At 41.3% G+C, this 20,522-nt stretch overlaps 2 protein-coding genes across 5 annotated transcripts in view; one reads left to right on the forward strand and one right to left on the reverse strand.

Annotated features, from left to right (window-relative positions):
• The window catches only part of LOC132867407 (tubulin polymerization-promoting protein), a 41,878-nt gene extending 25,769 nt beyond the window's left edge, over positions 1-16,109 (forward strand). For both annotated transcript variants that reach the window (XM_060900302.1, XM_060900301.1), the window contains exons 3-5: positions 1,275-1,604; positions 10,771-10,924; positions 11,271-16,109. In XM_060900302.1, coding sequence (XP_060756285.1) covers positions 1,279-1,604; positions 10,771-10,924; positions 11,271-11,480 — 690 coding nt within the window. In that variant the 5' untranslated portion in view covers positions 1,275-1,278 and the 3' untranslated portion in view covers positions 11,481-16,109. The remainder of the gene's footprint in view (positions 1-1,274; positions 1,605-10,770; positions 10,925-11,270) is intronic.
• Positions 11,108-20,522, reverse strand: part of cep72 (centrosomal protein 72) — a 32,419-nt gene continuing 23,004 nt past the window's right edge. For 2 of the 3 annotated variants that reach the window (XM_060900298.1, XM_060900300.1), the window contains exons 11-12: positions 16,943-17,121; positions 16,382-16,790 (exon numbers count right to left, since the gene is read on the reverse strand). In XM_060900298.1, the coding sequence (XP_060756281.1) occupies positions 16,665-16,790; positions 16,943-17,121 (305 nt within the window). In that variant the 3' untranslated portion in view covers positions 16,382-16,664. Of the gene's footprint in view, positions 11,490-16,381; positions 16,791-16,942; positions 17,122-20,522 lie in introns of those variants that run through there. The other variant, XM_060900299.1, reaches the window with a different exon arrangement.

Genomic DNA, 20,522 nt, shown 5'->3' on the forward strand with positions numbered 1-20,522 from the left:
CTAACTAATTAACTAAAATGTTCCTTTTATTAAAAATCAAAAAGGTTAATAAGAAACAGGCCTTCTCTTAATAAACTTTTATGAACACTCGTGAAGGCTGTAGTCAACTTTAAACATCAAATAACTACCTCCATTTGCTTCTCTTTTCTTTAGCTTTCAGAAGTCTGTAAAAAGAGAGCTCTGATTTTTTTTTTTTTGTTGTTGTTAAAGCTATTTGTCTCTACATGAGGAGCTTCCAGCTCAGGTGAAGTCACGTGCATTCCCACTATTTAAATAATATTGGCTGGCTTTGAGTGTGATCTCAGATACATTCCATTCAGCTAGCATGATACTGAAGGAGTCAAAGACGAGTTCAATATCATGCTAGCTGAATGGAATATATCTGATCTACTATGAAAAAAAGCCAGCCAATATTATTATTATTATTCATACACCTGTGATGACCTGGCGACTTGTCCAGGGTGTACCCCGCCTTTCGCCTGTAGTCAGCTGGGATAGGCTCCAGCTTGCCTGCGACCCTGTAGAACAGGATAAAGCGGCTGGAGATGATGAGATGAGATTATTCATACACATTCCTTTCGGGTGTTCAACGTGTTCTTTCTCTTTCAAAATTCTCTCAAAATCTTCCGGATTTAACGAAGCAAACCTGGTGGCCATGTTTGTTTACAAGTTGTCACAGTCGCTCGCTAGCGTGGAAGTTTTACGTCTCCGGTGTGTGACGTCATGTTGTCTTGACAACCATGCAATATCGTAAACCATATTCAACACTCATTCTCTATTGGGTAGTGTGACGTAATACACATAGGATAAGTGATATGCTAACAATATTGCATGCTATGAAACCCGCTAGAAGGGAATAGAACACGTTTTTATTCCATCAAAAAAAGTGTCCTGTGTGTATATTAATTGATGTTATTACACCGTCTGCTGTCTAAACAAGCAATTACATCTAGGAAAAACTAAGAGATTACGCAGACTGATAATCGCGATTCGAATTGTCATAAATTTGTATCGCGATTTATCATCGAATGATATACCGTTACGTACCTAGTGGCTGAGGCAGCAGTGGCTCAGTGGTTAAGACCCTGGTCTGTTGATATTCAAGCACAAATACCAGCAAGCTGCCAGTGTTGGGCTCCTGAGCTAGGCCCTTAACCCTCTGCTACAGCGGTGCCGCATCACGACACACCCTGTGCTCTAATCCCAGCTCTGAAGAAGAGACTTAGATTGTGCTTGTATATGTAACAATAAAGTCTTTTATTCTTTACTTTCAGCACCATGGAAGAGTTCAAAGTCCAGAGCGCTAAGCACCCCACACCAAACAGCACACCCCTACGCGCTCCTAGCGAGCACTCCAGAGAGCGAGCAAAGCGTCTCTCCACAGAGTCGAACGGGACAAGCGAAGGAGCAGCCGGTGCCAAAACGCCTGTCGAGCTCACACCACTGGAAGAGGCTTTCAAACGCTTCGCCATCCACGGAGACACCCGTGCCACTGGCAAGGAGATGCACGGCAAGAATTGGTCCAAACTGTGCAAGGACTGCGGCGTCATAGACAGCAAAACCATCACCCTCACAGATGTGGACATTGTCTTCTCAAAAGTCAAGTAAGGTTCACATCTCCTTAGATCCGCTTGTTAAACCAGACACTAAAATAGGACAATTTTGTGGATGTCTACGCTGCTTGACAGAATTATGGGATTACATTCAAATTTTCTCCAAAAAGGACTTTAAATTTGTTTAAAATATTGATATTTTGAGGAAAGCTGGAGATGTGTGTGTGTGTGTGTGTGTGTGTGTCCCTGCCCAAAGGAAACACCACCTTAATTGCAAAGCAGCAGTTACAACAGTTCATGGTGTTTCCTGGAACCAGTTGTCAGCATGTCCCGAAAACCTAGGCAACAATTATGATCTTCATCTCTGTGAACAAGCACAGTTTGGTTTCATTTTCTGTAATCATGCATTCGCTTTGTTTGATTTTGCTATCGTAGATGAAAAACACATCTTAAAGGAACAGTCCACCGTACTTCCATAATGAAATATGCTCTTATCTGAATTGAGACAAGCTGCTCCGTACCTCTCCGAGCTTTGCGCGACCTCCCAGTCAGTCAGACGCGCTGTCACTCCTGTTAGCAATGTAGCTAGGCTCAGTATGGCCAATGGTATTTTTTGGGGCTGTAGTTAGATGCGACCAAACTCTTCCGCGTTTTTCCTGTTTACATAGGTTTATATGACCAGTGACGTGAAACAAGTTCAGTTACACAAATTGAAACGTAGCGATTTTCTATGCTATGGAAAGTCCGCACTATAATGACAGGCGTACTAACACCTTCTGCGCGCTTCAGCAGCGCATTGATATCTGAGCTCCGTATCAATGCGCTGCCGAAGCACGCAGAAGGTGTTAGTACGCCTGTCATTATAGTGCGGACTTTCCATAGCATAGAAAATCGCTACGTTTCAATTTGTGTAACTGAACTTGTTTCATATCACTGGTCATATAAACCTATGTAAACAGGAAAAACGCGGAAGAGTTTGGTCGCATCTAACTACAGCCCCAAAAAATACCATTGGCCATACTGAGCCTAGCTACATTGCTAACAGGAGTGACAGCGCTTCTGACTGACTGGGAGGTCGCGCAAAGCTCGGAGAGGTACGGAGCAGCTCGTCTCAATTCAGATAAGAGCATATTTCATTATGGAAGTACGGTGGACTGTTCCTTTAAGCCTCGGTCACAACCGGCCGTACATGCTCCTATGGCCGGTCTACGTGCAAAAAACGCAAGAAACGCACGGAGGGCGCGCATGTGACGTGCTGATTTTCGAGCCGTAGACTGGCTGCAGAGGTTCTTTGTTATGTCAAACAAACTCTACGGGCGCTTACGGTTTTTTCAGGTTGCAAGACAAACTTACGGCCAATGCGCGTCTTTCTCCACGAACAAAAAAAACCGCAGCGATTTGGGAAACGCCAAAAATCACATGGCCAAAAAATCGTACGTCCGGTTGTGACCTAGGCTTTAAAGTGAATGTAATGCCCCTAAACCGCACTTTTTTTTTCTGTGTACAAAGCAACAATCATTATGTTGAGTGACCATGTGTTTTCGAACCATAGCTGATCCAAAAGGCCACGAATTGATGGAAAATCAATAAGATCAGCCAATTTTCACAGAATCTGCCGAGACTGAACTGTAAGCTCACGGAGGGGTGCGTGACGTCACACGTGTAACAATTGTAACAATTCAGGTCTCAATTTCATTCATGTGCGCAGCAGTGGTTAGACCAGTCTCGATATGGAATCACGTTTTGGAGAGAATTCTGATAGTGATTGGGATTCTTATATGTCGGAAGAAGGGGCAGATGATTATCAAGGATATTCCCGAGTAAATGGTTATCTTTTCAAGCCCCCAAGACGAGAAACTGCCGGTTCAGTCAGTTCACGACAGTCTTCCTCTGTAGCGCACGAGATGGAGGGATAGACAGAGATGTGCAGAACACGGTGATTACCTTTCATCATGTTTTCCTGAACAAAACTAAAAACAAATCAAGTCTTGCAATATTGCAATCTGAGAGCATTTAACACGTTTCAGTTAATAATTAATGATTGCGCGCACGCACATTTTTCTTCCTGTGATGAGATCGGATGTGTAATGTTGCTCATAATCCTGCGTCTGGTGCACTGCGTGTGCGAGATAACGAAGGAATCGACGAACTGTCCAAATATTAGATCAAATGGCATTTTTAAAATAAATGGGTTCCTTTTTTTGCTCGAATAATTCCCATGTGGTCGTTCTGGTGGTGATGAAGACTTGATGAATCGGATTTATTATTAGTAGGAGACACGAAATCTGACCGCTTCGTTTGCACAAACCTCACCCACTGTCGCTTTAGTGTCATTTCTTGGAAATTCGTGAACTGAATGCCCTGTTGTATGTGGATTTGAACATCCAAACACAACACAGCACTTTCACGTCGTTATTTTTGTAAGATTCCAAGAACAATATCCAATTTCGTTGAGTAAACAAGGACGGAGTCAGATGAACGGAAATGACCCAGAAAACCGGGGTTCCACATGTGACATCATGCGAGATTAGCCCTGGGGCAAGGCTGCCTTTTTTCGGGATCCGGAAGCCGCGATTTATCGATAGTTTTGTGCTTGATAATAAAATAGCAAATAATTAATATTATTTTTCCCCCTGCTTTATTAATTCATTTTGGTTGTTACTAATGATCTAGGACAGGGGTTTTCAAAGTGTGGGAGAGTGAGCTCCCCCTCAGAGAGCAAATAAACAGCAGCCCCCCCCCCTTACAATTTTTGTTGTTGCTATACTTAATGTTCCATTTGTATTTTAAAAAATGGTTGTTGTACACATTATTTTTTTCTTTTACACATTTTAAACATCTGTGCTTTTTTAAAACATCTTTTTTTACACATTTTAAACATCTGTGCTTTTTTAAAACATCTTTTTTTACACGTTTTAAACATCTGTGCTTTTTTAAAACATCTTTTTTTTACACGTTTTAAACATCTGTGCTTTTTTAAAACATCTTTTTTTTACACGTTTTAAACATCTGTGCTTTTTTAAAACATCTTTTTTTACACGTTTTAAACATCTGTGCTTTTTTAAAACATCTTTTTTTTACACGTTTTAAACATCTGTGCTTTTTTAAAACATCTTTTTTTACACGTTTTAAACATCTGTGCTTTTTTAAAACATCTTTTTTACACATTTTAAACATCTGTGCTTTTTAAAAACATCTTTTTTTACACATTTTAAACCTCTGTGCTTTTTTAAAACCTCTTTTTTTACACATTTTAAACATCTGTGCTTTTTTAAAACCTCTTTTTTTTACACATTTTAAACATCTGTGCTTTTTTAAAACATCTTTTTTTTTGCACATTTTAAACATCTGTGCTTTTTTAAAACATCTTTTTTTACACATTTTAAACATCTGTGCTTTTTTAAAACCTCTTTTTTTTACACATTTTAAACATCTGTGCTTTTTTAAAACATCTTTTTTACACGTTTTAAACATCTGTGCTTTTTTAAAACATCTTTTTTTTACACATTTTAAACATCTGTGCTTTTTTAAAACATCTTTTTTTTTTACACATTTTAAACATCTGTGCTTTTTTAAAACATCTTTTTTTTACACATTTTAAACATCTGTGCTTTTTTAAAACATCTTTTTTTTACACATTTTAAACATCTGTGCTTTTTTAAAACATCTTTTTTTTTTTACACATTTTAAACATCTGTGCTTTTTTAAAACATCTTTTTTTTTACACATTTTAAACATCTGTGCTTTTTTAAAAAACATCTTTTTTACACATTTTAAACATCTGTGCTTTTTTTTAAAAAACATCTTGTTTTACACATTTTAAACATCTCATAGCATCGTTAGCTAGCACCTCTTGGCAGACGACACACTGTGGCAGTGGAGCATCTTCAGATCCAGTCCATGAAAATCCAAACTTTAAATAATCGTGGTCATACTTCCTTCTTTTTTTGCTTGGCCCAGACTCTGTCTCCTCACTCACTGTAGCTTCAGGTACTAAAAATCGATCCATTTTGTCTCTGGCAAAGGCTAGCTGAAGTTCGCTAAATGTCTGCAATAGTAGCTTATTCTGGTTTATTTTTCCTCACGTTGCGCCCCCCCCCCCGAAGAACTCTGGCGCCCCCTAGGGGAGGCGCACCCCACACTTTGAAAAGCCCTGATCTAGGAAATAAGGCATTACATTCACTTTAAAAGAATTAACTGAGATCTTGGAACACACAATGTGAAGTGTTCACCGGCAGCCGATTTAGTGCCATTGCAACCGAAGTCAGCTAAAAATTTCTGGAAGTTCTTTCGTATTAAAATTTCATTGCTACACCATTCTTCTAAAAACCAGCAACAGGATGCAAGAATATAAACAGCACATGCCTACTTGCTATAAAAGAACCCACATGACGCTTATGTGGTGGTGAGTTGTTATTTTTTTGTTTTTTTTCTGAAGGGGAGTTCTGGTCTGTTAAAGCAAGAGATGCAATCAGTTTGTTGCTTTCTGTGTCACACACCAGAATGTGGCCTCATGGGAGTTTTTCATCCCAGCATTTACAGAGCTAGAGAGAAAAACTTGGGTATTTATGTGAGGAAATACTCATCGAAGCACTGCCTTCATTTGAAGTGCCTAGAAAAAAAATTTCTCAAAAGCACCATCACAGATCTTCACAACATTCTTTGCACTTCAAGGCTTTTAGGAACTCAGCTCCTTGGTGATCTTATGAACAGCTTACACCATTATGAGCCCCTCTCTCCCTCTCTCTCTCCCTCTCCCTCTCTCTCTCAGCCACACACTCACATTCAGTCTGCTGTGCATAGCTGAATTTCCTATCTGACATTAGGCAGCATGCAGCAGACAGAGAAGAATGGAGAGCTGAAGGATCGCCCAAACAAAACCACACACTTGCCCAAGAGCTCAAATTAATAATAAACCAAAAAGGGGGCGTGTTTACCTAAGCTTGTTGCTATGACAGCCTGGTTACTTAAGGAGGCATGGGGTTTTATAGACTTTTGTTTAGGTGATTCATCACCACAGCGATGGGTGTTTGTGTGTGTGTGTGTGTGTTACTATGCGCTTTTTACACTGATGTTTAAGAAGCAAACACTTTTTAGGAAGAGCAGGAAGAGTGACTGGAGACTGAGGAAGGCAATCAGGCATCTCTAAATGCTAATAAAGATTATTAGATAGACGGTGAGTTATTCCAGTTGAAAGGGACATTCAGACTGGAGTACAGTATTTAAGATTTTATCTGCTCATGCAAACTCTTCCCAAAGAACAGAGGAAGGGAAGCTCTCAGCCTCAGTGTGTTTGTGTTATCACACATGGCTGTGTTTTATTATAGATTCCATTCTCCTTGGAAACACAGCTCACTGAGACGCAGCTTACTGAAACCGAGTAATACAAAGTTGGTTCTTCTGCATGGCTTCTGCAGCCCCAGTGAAGGAGGTGTGGCCTCTGTGCCTGTCAGCCCTAGTGAAGGAGGTGTGGCTTATTTGCCTGTCAGCTCCAGTGAAGGAGGTGTGGCCTCTGCCTGTCAGCCCTAGTGAAGGACGTGTGGCCTCTGTGCCTGTCAGCCCTAGTGAAGGAGGTGTGGCCTCTGTGCCTGTCAGCCCTAGTGAAGGTGTGGCCAATTTGCTCGCCAGTCTCAGTGAAGGAGGTGTGGCCTCTGTGCCTGTCAGCCCTAGTGAAGGAGGTGTGGCTTATTTGCCTGTCAGCTCCAGTGAAGGAGGTGTGGCCTCTGCCTGTCAGCTCCAGTGAAGGAGGTGTGGCCTCTGCCTGTCAGCCCTAGTGAAGGAGGTGTGGCCTCTGTGCCTGTCAGCCCTAGTGAAGGAGGTGTGGCCTCTGTGCCTGTCAGCCCTAGTGAAGGAGGTGTGGCCTCTGTGCCTGTCAGCCCTAGTGAAGGAGGTGTGGCCTCTGTGCTTGTCAGCCCTAGTGAAGGACGTGTGGCCTCTGTGCCTGTCAGCCCTAGTGAAGGAGGTGTGGCCTCTGTGCCTGTCAGCCCTAGTGAAGGACGTGTGGCCTCTGTGTCTGATCAGGGCTGTGTCTCGCTACTTGTGTTGCTTGACCTTAGTGCAGCATTTGATACCATTGATCATTCCATTCTTCTGGATAGACTAGAAAATGTTGTGGGAGTTAAGGGAATGGCCCTCTCCTGGCTCAGGTCTTATCTAACTGATCGTTATCAGTATGTTGATATAAATGGTGATATTTCTAGACGTACCAAGGTAAAGTTTGGTGTTCCACAAGGTTCTGTCTTGGGTCCACTGCTTTTTTCTCTATATATGTTACCTCTGGGCGATATTATTCGTAAACATTGTATTAGTTTCCACTGTTATGCTGATGACACACAGTTGTATGTCTCTGCAAAACCTGATGAGACACACCAGCTTAATAAAATTGAGGAATGTGTTAAGGACATTAGACACTGGATGCTTATAAATTTCCTTCTGCTTAACTCTGACAAGACTGAAGTACTTGTGCTAGGACCACATACAGCTAGAAGTAAGTTTTCTGATTACACAGTAACTCTGGATGGCCTTTCTGTTTCTTCACGTGCAGCAGTAAAAGACCTCAGAGTGATTATTGACCCCAGTCTTTCATTCGAAACTCACATTGATAACATCACCCGGATAGCTTTCTTTCATCTCAGAAATATTGCAAAGATAAGAAATTTAATGTCATTGCATGATGCAGAAAAACTAGTCCATGCTTTCGTTACCTCCAGGTTAGATTATTGTAATGCCTTACTGTCTGGATGTTCCAATAAGTGCATAAACAAGCTCCAGTTAGTTCAAAATGCCGCAGCAAGAGTCCTTACTAGAACTAGAAAATATGACCACATCACGCCTGTCTTATCCACACTGCATTGGCTCCCAATCAAATTTCGTATAGATTATAAAATACTACTATTGACCTTTAAAGCACTAAATGGTCTCGCACCACAGTACCTGAGTGAACTTCTGCTCCTCTATGACCTGCCACGCCTACTTAGATCAAAAGGTGCAGGCTATCTGCTGGTACCTCGTATAGTGAAGGCTACATCAGGGGGCAGAGCCTTTTCTTACAAAGCCCCACTGTTATGGAACAGCCTTCCAAGTAATGTTCGGGAATCAGACACAGTCTCAGCATTTAAGTCTAGGCTGAAAACATATCTATTTAGTCAAGCCTTTTGTTAATGGTGTTTATGAGGTAAAGGAGTAGGTCTGGAGGGTCCTCAGACATAGAGTGTTTTGGTAAACTGGGATGTATGGATGCTGTCAGTCCCCACTCGCTTGCTCACTCGAGTTTGTTGACGGTGCAGTGGCTGGCTGCTTTATGTCCCGGGGCTCCCTCATGCCTGTGTTACCTTCTGGCTCTCTCCTTTTAGTTATGCTGTCATAGTTAGTTGCCGGAGTCCCTGCTTGTACTCGGTGCAATATGTATACTGTTCCTACTTATTCAGGTGACATTGGGCATACCTAACCACCTGTGTTTTCTTCCCCCCCCCCCTCCAAATCTGTCCCTCTGAGTTACATGGAGTCAACAGGAAATCTTTTGGTGGAGACGGTGGGGACCTCGACTGGCTATCGTAGCCTGCAGGGAATCGGCCGTCAGACATTCTGTCGCATGTCCCAGACCCGGTGAAATGTAACTGAATTGTCTTGGCCAGGCCTAAGGGTCCCATCTGCATCTCATCATTGCTGAGGAGTGTGCTCCCATCACCCAATCTAGCATCCAGCCAGAGCAGGTCATGATATATTTTTTTACCATATTAACATGCCATTGTGTGTCATGCCTGATGTAAAGACTCTTGTCTCTGCGAGCCTACCACACAGATTTAATACTTGTCATTTTTAGGGCATACCTAACAACATGTTTTCTTTCTCTCTCTCTCTCTCCCCCCCCCCCATCTGTCCCTCTGAGTTACATGTTGATCCTGGGATTGAGATGCTGGCCTCTTCTGCCCCTCGGACCTGCTTGATCCATCCTGGTGCCCTGTGTCTGGTCGGAGTTTTATCGCCCCACTCCTGTGAAGGACGGCCCCATGAGGACAGCTGAGGGTTATACCTGTTAAAACTGTTAATATTATAGTCAGGCTGTCTGTTGTTGCCCAAATGAGGATGGGTTCCCTTTTGAGTCTGGTTCCTCTCGAGGTTTCTTCCTCATGTCGTCTGAGGGAGTTTTTCCTTGCCACCGTCGCCACAGGCTTGCTCATTGGGGATAGATTAGGGATAAAATTAGCTCATGTTTTAAGTCGTTCAAATTCTGTAAAGCTGCTTTGCGACAATGTTTATTGTTAAAAGCGCTGTACAAATAAACTTGATTGATTGATTGATTGATTGTGCCTGTCAGCCCTAGTGAAGGTGTGGCCAATTTGCTCGCCAGTCTCAGTGAAGGAGGTGTGGCCTCTGTGCCTGTCAGCCCTAGTGAAGGTGGTGTGGCCTCTGTGCCCGTCAGCCCTAGTGAAGGACGTGTGGCCTCTGTGCCTGTCAGCCCTAGTGAAGGAGGCGTGGCCTCTGTGCCTGTCAGCCCTAGTGAAGGAGGCATGGCCTCTGTGCCTGTCAGCCCTAGTGAAGGAGGTGTGGCCTCTGTGCCTGTCAGCCCCAGTGAAGGATGTGTGGCCTCTGTGCCTGTCAGCCCAAGTGAAGGAGGTGTGGCCTCTGTGCCTGTCAGCCCTAGTGAAGGAGGTGTGGCCTCTGTGCCTGTCAGCCCTAGTGAAGGTGGTGTGGCCTCTGTGCCTGTCAGCCCTAGTGAAGGAGGTGTGGCCTATTTGCTTGTCAGTTTAAGTCCAACATTTAATCAGCACAGCTTTAAATGGCATCATTGAATTGTTGGCTACTTTCAATGTATTTATGAATGTTATGTTCTACTCTCCTCCTTTAAGCTCCTGATACAGGGATTAAAGGGGGAAAAAGTCTAAGATGTTTAAAATTTGAGAAGGAAAAGGAGCCACTTGAACAGTTGTTTTTGTATATATTTATACTCTAACATTAAGAACTATTATGAACGAATACAGGCTTTATAAATGGCTCTAAAAGCATGTTGAGAGATCGGCCCTGAATTGTCAAAAAGATGGTTTATCCAAAACTATTCCTCTTAATTTGAGCAATATTAAAACTGTTTTAAAAAATAAGCTAGAAAACAAATATTACAGTAACAGCTAACTTAAATGCCTGAGTATTTATTTCTTGTGTATCTGTGTGTAATAATTCAGTCAGTTGTGTTGCTCTGGTTTTCCACATCATTTTGCAGGAACAAGTCTGCTCGCACCATCACGTACAACCAGTTCAGGGAGGCTCTTTCTGAGTTGGCCAGGAAGCGCTTCAAAGATAAAAGCAGTGAGGAAGCAGCGGAGGAGGTCTTCAAGATGATCGAGGGGAAGTCGCCAGTTATAGCTGGAGTCACGGTAATCACACTCACAGATTTACTACATACGCTAACACGAAGTGATGAATATTAGATCGTAGTTATCATTAGAAATTTGTACAGACATCTGGAATACATCGTGTGGGTGCAGCTCAGCTTTAGGGTTTTGCAAAGTAGAAACATTTACTGCAATATTTGAGTTTTATTTTATAATTTCACAGTCAAAACAAAGGAATTAAGGGTTACTGCTTTAAAAGGATGGTCATATAAATAACATTTCAACTGATAGTTATGTAGAGAAAGAACACAAAACACCAAATTTCAAAAAGTCATAATTATGTGATCTGAGCAATCATTAAATCTATTTTTCTCTGGCTGCTGCTCAGAGAGCCGTGGCATCCCCAACTGTATCCCGTCTGACCGACACCACCAAGTTCACAGGTTCTCATAAGGAGCGTTTTGACGAGGCAGGCCGCGGGAAAGGCAAAGCAGGCCGCGTTGATATGGTCGACACTTCCGGCTACGTCTCTGGCTACAAGCATGCAGGTTCATACGAGAAGAAAGTCCAGGCCAAACCGCAACAAAAACCCATGTGAGATTTCCCCCTGTTCCATCAACAGACAAGGTGGTGGTGGTGGGGAACAAAAGCACAACAGGATCATGTTTGCTATTTCCGTTTGTTTATATGCATCATCATTTTTTTTCTGTGAAAGAGCTTTCCGTTTCCTGCGCTGTTGGAGAACTGGAACAATGTTTACATCGACACACAAGAGACGCAGTCGGCTGGTACATTCCTCATTTAAGAATGAAGATTATCATTATACTCTGAAATCGCAGAAGGGCAGAACAGAGAGGAGAACACACAAATACGAAGGAAAATGCAAAAGAACACTAAAAACATTTGAAATGTTCCAAAAAAAGCACACATGAGGTCTAGTCAAAAATTTCTAAGCCTTATCTGTTACAGATAGCCGTACAGAGGCAGAGAACTGCTCTGTGTGGAAGTATTCAAAGTTCTTCCAGGAACAAGCCATTGGTCAGAAACAAGGAGCAGCATATATATAAGTGCAGCAAAATATAGTTGAACTAAACCACAGTTTAAGGTTGTCATCATGGTTACATCCCAGCCTGATATCTGGAACCGTTTTCAAACCGATATATATTACAACCCCTGGCAAAAAATATGGAATCACTACTCTTGCAGGCTGTTCATTCAGCTGTTTTAGTTTGTAGCCTAAAAATAGGACACGAAATTATTTTATTTAACAGCTGAACATTCTGGGGCAGCACGGTGGTGTAGTGGTTAGCGCTGTCGCCTCACAGCAAGAAGGTCCGGGTTCGAGCCCCGGGGCCGGCGAGGGCCTTTCTGTGTGGAGTTTGCATGTTCTCCCCGTGGGTTTCCTCCGGGTGCTCCGGTTTCCCCCACAGTCCAAAGACATGCAGGTTAGGTTAACTGGTGACTCTAAATTGAGCGTAGGTGTGAATGTGAGTGTGAATGGTTGTCTGTGTCTATGTGTCAGCCCTGTGATGACCTGGTGACTTGTCCAGGGTGTACCCCGCCTTTCGCCCGTAGTCAGCTGGGATAGGCTCCAGCTTGCCTGCGACCCTTCTTTAAGGAGTTTTATAATAATCCTTTCAACTGACAGCTCTCTTGTTGGGGCCGTGTTTCTTGTCAATCAGCCAGGCATAACGGCTCGTTAAGATCTACAGGCGCTAGGGGCGTCGTGGCTCAGGTGGATAAGGCGCCATACCATAAATCCGGGGACCCGGGTTCGATTCCGACCCGAGGTCATTTCCCGATCCCTCCCCATCTCTCTCCCACTCATTTCCTGTCTCTACACTGTCCTATCCAATAAAGGTGAAAAAAGCCCAAAAAAATATCTTTTTTTTTTTTTTTAAAGATCTACAGGCGCTCTCAACTGTAGACTCATTTGCATATTTCGGCTTGTGTGGGTATTTGTTTTAGAAACGCAAGTTATAGGATGATTCCAGAATCCTCTACTTGATCTTGAAAAAAAAAAGTACCATGAATTACAACAATTTCATTGAATTTTTCCAGGTATATTTTACAAAGCCGGAATGTTCAGCTGAATGAATATCCTCCAAAGGTAGTGATTCCATTTTTTTTTTTTTTTTTTTTGCCGGGGGTTGTATAATGCTACTCTCTCAAGGACTTGAAGTGTCCATCAGAAACATTCCACGTGCCATGTTACTGGTTTTAATGAGATCAGCGCACGGATACTCACATCAGAGCAATATTTTATTCACAGTGAGGATAAACAGGGAAAACATCCACATTTCCACTCACATCAAAAGCTGTACGTACGATTCAGTGCAAAAAACACCAAACTAAGGGTAGCTGATTGAAAGCATCAGCTCTGCACGTAAAATTCTATAGCTTCTCATAAACATGATGATAAAATCAGGAACGCATATCAGGATCTCAAAACTCCTTGTGTACGGCAGCCTTAAAATAAAAAAAATTAAATAAAAAAAAGTATTCTCCATGTCGTCTTAGGACTTTTTGATCAGACCTCATATTCTACATCATTATTTGTGATGTCTTTGCTATCTGGTATAAAATATATTTAAAAAAAAAATCCTCTTCCAATTTAGCTTTTTAGTTCTTTCACAATGTTTAATACTGCCATAAAAAAAATAGACACACACACACACACACGTGTTTTATAGTGCATCTTGGCTAGTGATCAGATTATACTTGTACAGGTTTGTTTTACTTTTTTTTTTTAAATAAATATAAGCCTAGTGTGCCACATTCAGAATTGATGAGCTGATGTCTACTGATATTAGATTGTGAATTTGTGCATAAGTCCTTATAGTCGCCAAATCTGACAGCTCGTATGCTCTGCTCGGTTGTTGCATCACCATTGGGGATCTAATATTTTGCGTTATATAGGGTCGAACATATTAAGTCTTTATAATTGTTTTTATGCTAACGCTTGATGGCATAATAATGATACACTGGCTGATACACCAGTTTCTTCTCTGTTAACACCATCACTTTAAAAAAAAAAAAAAAGCACTGAGATTAGACAGCAGGAAGTCAAGAGTCGAGCATTGTGATTGGTTTATGATAACACTGGCTTGGCACAATTTACTATCTATGCTACTATGCACAACCATCACTTACTGATCAGATCAGATCAGATGTGTTGAGATTACATTTTTTATATCAAATCACTGAGCTTTCATCACTGTTAAGTTAAATTTTATCAGCCAGTCACAAATTTGCGCCATAACCGTAAACCTTGCTACTGTTTGCTAGCCAATTACTGTAGAACGTGGCATTCTTAGAAAGATGCATATCGTGTCCGAGCGTTAGGGATGACGTCATGTTTCTGATTATCTGATGAAATTTATATTAAGCGCCTCCCTCTTTTACATAGACACACCTATCACAGGTCTCTTGTTCTGCCTTCCAAAGAGGACAGACTTTATCCTGGGACTTCAAACGCAACCCAAAACATGGTGCCTACTCAAGTAGCCTCCTCTTGACTGGAAGTTAACAACATTGGGATGAACGATAATCAGTAAGACGATACGGTATATCGTGTTATCAAATCTCATTCCAAAGCCTAAATAAGAGATCGACTTCCATGATCAAGAATTAAACCAACCGTTCAGATAATGTTTCTAAACACTGGTTGATCCTCGCAATAATAATAATTTCCAAATTAAATCCCTTAACTTTTTTTTTTAATGGTTGAGTTGAGAGGCAATTTATATAATCAATCAATCAACGGCACCTTTTAGTACGTGCAATTTGTCCAGTCTAATGAGCCAAGTTTACAACGGGTGCATTTTAGCCAAATAACATAACATGAAATAACCTTAAATGGTCCCAAGGTCATATAATTCCCTTTTAAAAATGTTCTATCCTTACATACTCAAACTCGATACAGAAACCAGAAATTGTTATTCAAAAAAAAAAAAAAAAGCGTGTATATCTTGAAGTATGTGACAGGGTAAATCTCTATTATTTATAATAAATATACTAGCAGCTTTAAAATGCATATAATTAAACATTTGCGCTGCCGATATAAATACTAACATGGTATTTAATGTCATCCTCTTTGAAAATATTGGGTTACATGGTTAACTACGGAAGCCGCGAGAGGCCCTTCATATAATCTTTTTTTTTATTCACCTTGTTATCCCGAGATAACGACATAATTAATTCAGGATCTCGAGAAAACAAAATTATTTCATGATCTCAGCTAGATCACTGTATCTCCGTCGGTAGAGACGAAGCCGGGCCAGTCTTCTGCGGAGGTGCCGCGGACTAATTTTGAAATTATCCCTTATTAGGTGATCGATTATTCCAGACATCCTAATGACCAAAGTTGCGTCTATACAGAATGAGAAATAGCCCCAAAGTCAGCATATCACAAGTCTCTTGGCGCACCTGAATGAACCATTTCTCAGCTGTTTACTCGAGATCATGAAATAATTGTTTTGTTTTCTCGAGATCTCGAATTAGTTGTGTTGTTTACTCGAGATCCTGAATTAACCTCCTAAGGCCCAAGCTGTTTTTTTACATGCATTTTTTTTATTTCTCTTTGCTATTTGGGCTTATTAGAACCTGATTAGAATAAAAACTAAGCATCATCTTTGATAAGATGTACTTTTAGAGAAAAAGTATGTCCACATATGTGGATTCTTGTTCCGAATTTCTAAAAAGTGCTGTCCACGCATGTGACCGCTAAGCCCTAGGAGGTTAATTATGTCGTTATCTCGGGATAACAAGGTGAATAAAAAAAAAGGATTATATGAAGGGCCTCTCTCAGCTTTCGTAGTTAACAGACCGTTTCAACTGAGCAACACGAGGAAAAATAAGGAAGGAAGGAAGAGGACAGCATGTATAGACATATTCTTCTACAGAACATCTATTTTTCCAGTATAGTGTCACACTGTTCCTGTTGGTTCCTGCTTGGAAAGTGACTCATATTTATATCAAAAGAGCAAGTTTGAAATAGTGTCATTGTATTTTAATAAATGGTCACTGTTTTGTGTGCTTTGACGCCAAATACTGTAAACCCTCCGTTTTCGAAGGAATGAAAAACGTTGTCTTATTTTTCATATAACTATTTTTCTATGTGTTACAGTGCCCTGCTGCATGTTGTGTGTTTAAAGTAACGTTCAACAGACCTTTAACTTGTCCGTGTGTTGTAGCATTGTTCTGAATATATATATATTTAAAAAGACCTTGAGTTTTTGGTGTTATATTTCCCCCCTTCTCCTCTCATTATGTTTGTTCACATTTAAAAGCATAAAACAATTTGATTCCTGACCTGAAAATGAGTATGGTATTTAAAAAAAAAAAAAAAAAAAAGCTGTATAATTTTATAACATGTTTGTTCCTAATGAATTAATCACCCCTAAATGACTTTACAGTAAGAGATTATTTGCTTGCTTCTGTATTTTGCGTGCAATTCCACTTTAGGCCTTGTCCGATAGAAACAACGTATACAGGGTGTAATTTTGTCCAAGTGTGAATGAAGTCATTTAATTGGATCTGCGCATGACAAAAGACAGGGTTCACATGAATTTCATAAAACCAAGGAGTCAAAACCCTTCCTGCTATTCTGGCATGACTAAGCCATCAAAGAGACAGACAGTCTGACAGAAATAAAGACTAATACATATTTTAGGGAATTTTCAAAAGGACATGCTTTTACGAGAAGCTTCTCGTTCTGATCTGTAGAAGATAAGCATGTTCTGAGTAACTGGCTGAACTTATCATGGTTTCTAAAATCACCTCAACGTTGTGTCTCTGGCATTTCCCTTAGCTTATCAGAGAGGAGCTGCTGCTCTAATCTGATCAGCTGTTTCTGCAAAGACACGTTCTCCTCCAAAACACTCCTCAACTCCTGATCAAGGTGCTCCTGTTCAAGAGAGATACAGAGACACACGATTTAGACCTGTTCCAAAGCATCATGAAATGGAAATGCTCATTTTTCAGAACGCTTCGAATCGATTCTGAATCATCTTCAATAGGATTCCTTCTGACTGATTTGGACTACTGGCACAGACTTACGATGCTGCCGTGTGCCTGCTTTAGCTGCTCGGAAAGCCTCCGCATCTCTGACTGATGTTCTCGCGTCCGTCCGTCCAGCTGGTCGTTCAGTGTTTGGATCTTCTCTCTCAGAGCGGTCATCTCGCTTTCGCCGTTAGCAACCTCCTGTTCCATCATGCAGAGGATCCGCACAGCGTGCACTACATGCGGGGCGAGCAAACAAACCACACAAACACTATATACACTACCGTTCAAAAGTTTGGGGTCACTTTGGAATTTCCTTATTTTTGAAAGAAAAGCACTGTTCTTTTCAATGAAGATCACTTTAAACTAATCAGAAATCCACTCTATACATTGCTAATGTGCTAAATGACTATTCTAGCTGCAAATGTCTGGTTTTTGGTGCAATATCTCCATAGGTGTATAGAGGCCCATTTCCAGCAACTCTCACTCCAGTGTTCTAATGGTACAATGTGTTTGCTCATTGCCTCAGAAGGCTAATGGATGATTAGAAAACCCTTGTACAATCATGTTAGCACAGCTGAAAACAGTTGAGCTCTTTAGAGAAGCTATAAAACTGACCTTCCTTTGAGCAGATTGAGTTTCTGGAGCATCACATTTGTGGGGTCGATTAAATGCTCAAAATGGCCAGAAAAATGTCTTGACTATATTTTCTATTCGTTTTACAACTTATGGTGGTAAATAAAAGTGTGACTTTTCATGGAAAACACAAAACTGTCTGGGTGACCCCAAACTTTTGAACGGTAGTGTATGCGCATCACTTTGTCTTAAATGGCTCCAAACTGCAACAGTTTCACAGCAGCACGTGCAATGTATCCCAAGATGTACCGCCATCACTTGAATGTACATCGCATTTTCACTAACAGGGAAAAAAAAAAAAAGTGCCGGTATAGGAGATACAATGGATCTCTATGAGTGCGCACAATTGTTCTACATAAAGTACTCAAACATGAACAACATTTACAGCTTAAAGCAGCAGTCAGAATTTCAAAGCTGTGCTGTCTCTACTCCAAAACAAACTTCTGCTGCAATTTTCTTTTTCAAAAAGATTCATGATCCATGGCAACTCAGGTCTGGTTGAAACTGAACCTCCTGGTTCATGAGCCAGCTTTAGGCAATGGTTGGCTTTAGGGAAGAACACACGCATACTGCTTTACAAACTTTGTGCACTGAAAAAGCAAAGAATTATACTGATACAGTGGTGCTTGAAAGTTTGTGAACCCTTTAGAATTTTCCATGTTTCTGCATAAATATAACCTAAAACATCATCAGATTTTCACACAAGTCCTAAAAGTAGATAAAGAGAACCCAGTTAAACAAATGAGACAAAAATATTACACTTGGTCATTTATTTATTGAGGAAAATGATCCAATATTACATATCTGTGAGTGACAAAAGTATGTGAACCTCTGGGATTAGCAGTTAATTTGAAGGTGAAATAAGAGTCAGGTGTTTTCAATCACTGGGATGGCAATCAGGTGTGAGTGGGCACCCTGTTTTATTTAAAGAACAGGGATCTATCAAAGTCTGATCTTCACAACACATGTTTGTGGAAGTGTATCATGGCACGAACAAAGGAGATTTCTGAGGACCTCAGAAAAAGCCTTGTTGATGCTCATCAGGCTGGCAAAGGTTACAAAAACATCTCTAAAGAGTTTGGACTCCACCAATCCACAGTCAGACAGATTGTGTACAAATGGAGGAAATTGAAGACCATTGTTACCCTCCCCAGGAGTGGTCGACCAACAAAGATCACTCCAAGAGCAAGGCGTGTAATAGTCGGCGAGGTCACAAAGGACCCCAGGGTAACTTCTAAGCAACTGAAGGCCTCTCTCACATTGGCTAATGTTCATAAGTCCACCATCAGGAGAACACTGAACAACAATGGTGTGCATGACAGGGTTACAAGGAGAAAGCCACTGCTCTCCAAAGAGAACATTGCTGCTCATCTGCAGTTTACTAAAGATCATGTGGACAAACCAGAAGGCTATTGGAAAAATGTTTTGTGGACGGATGAGACCAAAATAGAACTTTTTGGTTGAAATGAGAAGCGTTATGTTTGGAGAAAGGAAAACACTGCATTGCAGCATAAGAACCTTATCCCATCTGTGAAACATGGTGGTGGTGGTAGTATCATGGTTTGGGCCTGTTTTGCTGCATCTGGGCCAGGACGGCTTGCCATCATTGATGGAACAATGAATTCTGAATTATACCAGTGAATTCTAAAGGAAAATGTCAGGACATCTGTCCATGAACTGAATCTCAAGAGAAGGTGGGTCATGCAGCAAGACAACGACCCTAAGCACACAAGTCGTTCCACCAAAGAATGGTTAAAGAAGAATAAAGTGAATGTTTTGGAATGGCCAAGTCAAAGTCCTGGCCTTAATCCAATCGAAATGTTGTGGAAGGACCTGAAGCGAGCAGTTCATGTGAGGAAACCCACCAACATCCCAGAGTTGAAGCTGTTCTGTATGGAGGAATGGGCTAAAATTCTTCAAGTCGGTGTGCAGGACTGATCAACAGTTACCGGAAATGTTTAGTTGCAGTTATTGCTGCAGAAGGGGGTCACACCAGATACTGAAAGCAAAGGTTCACATACTTTTGCCACTCACAGATATGTAATATTGGATCATTTTCCTCAATAAATAAATGACCAAGTATAATATTTTTGTCTCATTTGTTTAACTGGGTTCTCTTTTTATCCACTTTTAGGACTTGTGTGAAAATCTGATGATGTTTTAGGTCATATTTATGCAGAAATGTAGAAAATCCTAAAGGGTTCACAAACTTTCAAGCACCACTGTATATATTTATCATTTTTTCCCCCATCCACATTCCCTGGATATGAGCAATGTCACGCTCCGATTGGCTACTCTACTGCTAGGCAAATCAGCTCATATACCATGAGTAGAGAAAAACAAATTGGCAGAGCGCATCAAGTCAGATAATCACTTTATCATCAAGTATTTAAAAAGACACAGAAATAGCTAAAAGAATATATTTTCCACCCCACCATTAAGTTGGTTTGCCAACCGCCAAAAAATCCTAAAGAAGAAGAAAATGGCAGAGCCTGTTGCTGAACCAACCGAAGACAAAACTACTTGAAACCCCCCCCCAAAAAAAGGAATGAAAAATTTTCACAGTAAGAACGTCTCATCTCATTATCTCTAGCTGCTTTATCCCGTTCTACAGGGTCGCAGGCAAGCTGGAGCCTATCCCAGCTGACTACGGGTGAAAGGCGGGGTACACCCTGGACAAGTCGCCAGGTCATCACAGGGCTGACACATAGACACAGACAACCATTCACACTCACATTCACACCTACGGTCAATTTAGAGTCACCAGTTAACCTAACCTGCATGTCTTTGGACTGTGGGGGAAACCGGAGCACCCGGAGGAAACCCACGGGGAGAACATGCAAACTCTGCACAGAAAGGCCCTCGCTGGCCACGGGGCTCGAACCCGGACCTTCTTGCTGTGAGGCGACAGCGCTAACCACTCCACCACCGTGCCGCCCGGTAAGAACATATCTTTTTTTTTTTTTCAAGAATTATTATAGCATTTTTCACAAACTGCTAC

This window comes from Neoarius graeffei, chromosome 19 (assembly GCF_027579695.1).
Source record: "Neoarius graeffei isolate fNeoGra1 chromosome 19, fNeoGra1.pri, whole genome shotgun sequence".
Lineage (NCBI taxonomy): Eukaryota > Metazoa > Chordata > Actinopteri > Siluriformes > Ariidae > Neoarius > Neoarius graeffei.